General features: G+C 41.6%; 1 protein-coding gene across 1 annotated transcript in view; it reads right to left on the minus strand.

Annotated features, from left to right (window-relative positions):
* Nucleotides 1-639: 639 nt before the first annotated feature.
* LMOD2 (leiomodin 2) overlaps nucleotides 640-3,910 on the minus strand; it is a 10,368-nt gene continuing 7,097 nt past the window's right edge. Inside the window, exons 2-3 of the mRNA XM_015417482.1 lie at nucleotides 2,487-3,857; nucleotides 640-678 (exon numbers count right to left, since the gene is read on the minus strand). Coding sequence (XP_015272968.1) covers nucleotides 652-678; nucleotides 2,487-3,857 — 1,398 coding nt within the window. The 3' untranslated portion in view covers nucleotides 640-651. The remainder of the gene's footprint in view (nucleotides 679-2,486; nucleotides 3,858-3,910) is intronic.

The raw sequence follows: 3,910 nt of genomic DNA on the forward strand, positions 1-3,910 counted from the left end.
AGCTCACCCCGTCTTGCGGCACCCGGGTCTTGAACTGCTGAACTACTGACCTTCCACAGCCTGCAGTTCAGCGTCTTAACCACTTGAGCCACCGCAGCTCCATTAAAGTAATTTTTAAAAAGAAAGAAGGATAATCCATGTGACTAACATCCACCTATGACATCGACCACTATAAATCCAGGTACATGAAGAATGTTCCCATAGTATCTGTGTAGCTCCCTTAAGCCCCTGATCTTTTTTAAAAAAAGTCTTTTGTAAAGGTTACAGGTATGAAATGCAGGACAGATAGTTTTGTCACTGAAACTCAAACCATCTTTATTGCATATTAATGAAATGGACAAAACCACAAGTCATTGAACAACTGCTTCTCCATATAAAGAACATGGACTGTGAAGTGCTATATGTGATCAAATGACCATTTTTTTCCATAGAAATCTTGTTAAATAAAAAAGGTAGTCTCCATATTTACAAATTAAAATGCTGATGTGTCCTCGAAGGGTCACTTAACATTTAGCAGGTCTGTCATCATATTTTTCAGGCCTACGTGTACACTTCTGAAGCCATTTACATTAGTCTGTTGACCACTGTAGATCAATTCAGTACCTTTTTTCTAATAATCACAGTACTGTCATTCTTCTTCTCTTCATGTTTTTATCTCAGAGCTTCTGGGATTTCCACCTGAAATACACAAGTTATGATATTTGGAAGGGAGAAAATCAGATCATGTAATTATGAAAATTGTATGGTTATCATAATGAGTAATTTATGTCTTAGCAGACCTGGATTTATGTACTAATTAATCAAGCTACAGTTTAGGACAGGGGTCCACAACCTTCTTGAGCCTGTGTGAACCTTTGGAATTCTGAGACAGTGTGGTTGGCACAGCCACAAAATGTCTGCTGCAGGAGGCTGAGTCAGCCACAAAATGGCTGCTGCAGTTTACCTTCAGTCACACAGTGAAGATCCTTGTGCTCTGGTGGCAGTTACTGCCCAAGCAATGTTTTTAAAATCTGAACAGCCAATCAAATCTGTCAATGAGTATCCTTGCTGGGCAAAAGCCCTACCTTGCCCTGTTCACTTTCTAAAAACACTTGGCAGGCACCAGGAAAGGTGTTGGTGGGTACCACATTGGGGACCCCTAGTTTAGGGGCTCAGATTAAGTGGGGATTGCTAGATTAAAGATTGCAAGCCCCCAGATGGGAGCAAGGGATCCCCTGATTTTGTGAGCTCCTGCCCACCGCCAGCCAGCTGGCCAGCAGGGGGAAGCCCTGCCCCAACACACAACCCAGTACAACGTTCCCAATGTCCCCAGTGTCCCCAATGTGATGACGTCACATGGAAGTGACGTCATCTCACCAGGGACATTGCGCAGCAACACTCTATGGTAACCATCACCCCACTCCCCCCCCTTCCAGAGAGCTCCCTCCCACTCCACTCCCCCTTGCCTGCAAGGAGGTAAGACCTGGCAACCCTAAGTTACCATTGGGTGGGGGGTAGTGTTACAGAGCATCTTAAACTTGACATAGTTTGTGCCTTTCCTCTGTGTGCTTTTACTTGCCCATATAAACATAAAAGGAAAGCTATTTTATCTGTCTCTCAGTTTTCCTACCAAATTTTAAGACTTTGAGCAAAAGAATTTTTGCATCCTCTTATAGTTTTGACAAATACATTTGAGACGATAAGAATTTCTTATAAGTATTGTATTTCTTTTTCAAGTGTACTCTGAAAAATCAAATTGCTATCAATCTTCCTTTTAAGGGCTTCCTGGAAGCATCTTTCATTTTTAAAAAGCCCATCAGTTGGTATCCTCCGACTACCTGAGCACCTGTACTTCAATGCATTTTTATCCTGCCTCTTCTCCAGGGAGCTCAAGCTGGCATAGATGGTTGTCCCCTCCTTACATTCTACTGTCACAACAGCCTTTTCATATAGGTTAGGCTTGAAGAGAGTGATTGGCCCAAAATTACCTAGTGAGTGCCTTTGATGAGCTTACCCAGTTCCCCTGCTGCCAGTCCTAGTGCAGTGTTCTAGCGACTACTGTACACTGGCTACCAGGTTCATGCTTGTGAAGCATCTACAAAGAGGGGGTGGCCAACTTTATTACCCACCCTTTCTCTTCAGTTAGTTCATGATGGTGTTTTGAATTCAGTCATCAGATATCTCTAATGATACATTAACACCAACAAGGATAATCTTACACATTTTGTAATTTTAAAAAATGTAATCAAAAATACCCATTTTAGAGTTCAATATAGCAATGTATATGAGTTCCAAATGTTTCCACTTACATTATTTTAACATGATCACCCTGCATATCTAAAAAGTTTTGATTGGTTATCATAATTCCAGAGGTGTAGCTATGTTAGACTCCTGCAATAAATCATTAACAAGAACGTTGGGCTGAGGCTATGAGACTCCTGTTTATTCATTATCATGTATCTGAGACACAACTTGCCTGTAAACCTAAAACAGCTTAAGAAACTTACCCTCCTTAGCTGTTTTAAGCTACTTGCTCTGATTGCTTCCATGAGGTCACCATGGATAGATCTCTGTGGTGTAGGAGGTCGGGTAGAAGGACGTGAACCTTCTTCTGATTTCTTATCTGGGATTGATTTTAAGGAATCTTTGATTTCTTTCAAGATCTCACTCTCATATTTTTTGCTTTTCTTGCCTTTTTTCTTTTTCTGTTTATTTCGTACAGCTTTTTGGGCACTCTCCTGCTGTTTGATAACTTCCGCAATATTCCTGGTTGGTGCTTTTTTCTCTGGGACAATTTGAGGAGGTGGTGGTGGAGGTGGTGGTGGAGGCGGAGGAGGAGGGGATGGTGGTTGGATTTTAACAGGTGGAACCTTTTTAGAAAGCTTTGGGGAGGACCATGGTGAACTCCGAGGAGATGAGTAAGGTGAAGAACCAGGAGTTCCTTTTTGCAAAGCTTTGGTCTTTGGGCTGATTCCTCCATCCCAGTTGGACTCTTGTTGTCTTTGTTCCTGCATCCGTTTCTGCCTTTGTTTATCCATGTTTCTTGTCAGGATGCTTGTCATACTCATTCTTGGTCCAGCAAGCTCAAAGTGATAGCCTAACTTCACCAGTGTAGTATTGTCCTTCATAAGTTTAGCAATGTCCATTTCCACTTGGCTGCCCATGATATGTCTTTGGTTGTGGAACCGTAATTCCGTCAGAACCTTGTTATACTGTAAAGCCCTCATGATAGCTAGTATCCCTTTGCCTGTGATAAAATTGGAATCCAGATTCAGACTTGATATATGTTGATTCACTTTTAGCATTCCGGCAATGGCCATTGCAACATTGTCATCTGCATGAGTGTTGGACAGGCTGAAAGTTTTGACTACAGTGTTGTTCCTGAGGGCCTGAGCAAAGTGGGTCAGCATCTGGGTGGTAATATTCTCAATATTGTTTAAGTTGACTTCTGTGGTGTCAGGATCATTGTTCCTAACGTTCTCCAGAGCATCTTCAATCACTGTGGGATTTCCACAGGGGTGAATGGCACCTGTTCTGCAGGTTGAGTCTTCTATGCCCTTTTCACTATGACCATTGGTAATAATTTCACTGTCACATTTTCTTTGTTTAATTTTGTCTGCGCTCCTGCTGCTTTCACAATTTATAGTCCTTTGACATACTGCAGCAATTTCCTTTTCTTCTTCATTTGAACTACTTTCTTGTTCCTCTTCCTCCTCTTCCTCCTCCTCTTCCTCCTCTTCCTCCTCCTTCTCTTCCTCCTTTTCTGCCACTTCCTCATCTTCTTCAGTGTAAGCCTCCTCAGAAAATTCACTGTTACTTCCTGTAAAATCGTCTTCATCAATTTCTTCTGATGTGTCATCATCTTCATCTTTAGACTCCTAAATAGGAATAAAACATTAATAATTATTTAAGGAATACCTTAACCTACACT

The sequence above is a fragment of the Gekko japonicus genome, unplaced genomic scaffold (genome assembly GCF_001447785.1).
Source record: "Gekko japonicus isolate JY-2015 unplaced genomic scaffold, Gekko_japonicus_V1.1 scaffold3676, whole genome shotgun sequence".
Lineage (NCBI taxonomy): Eukaryota > Metazoa > Chordata > Lepidosauria > Squamata > Gekkonidae > Gekko > Gekko japonicus.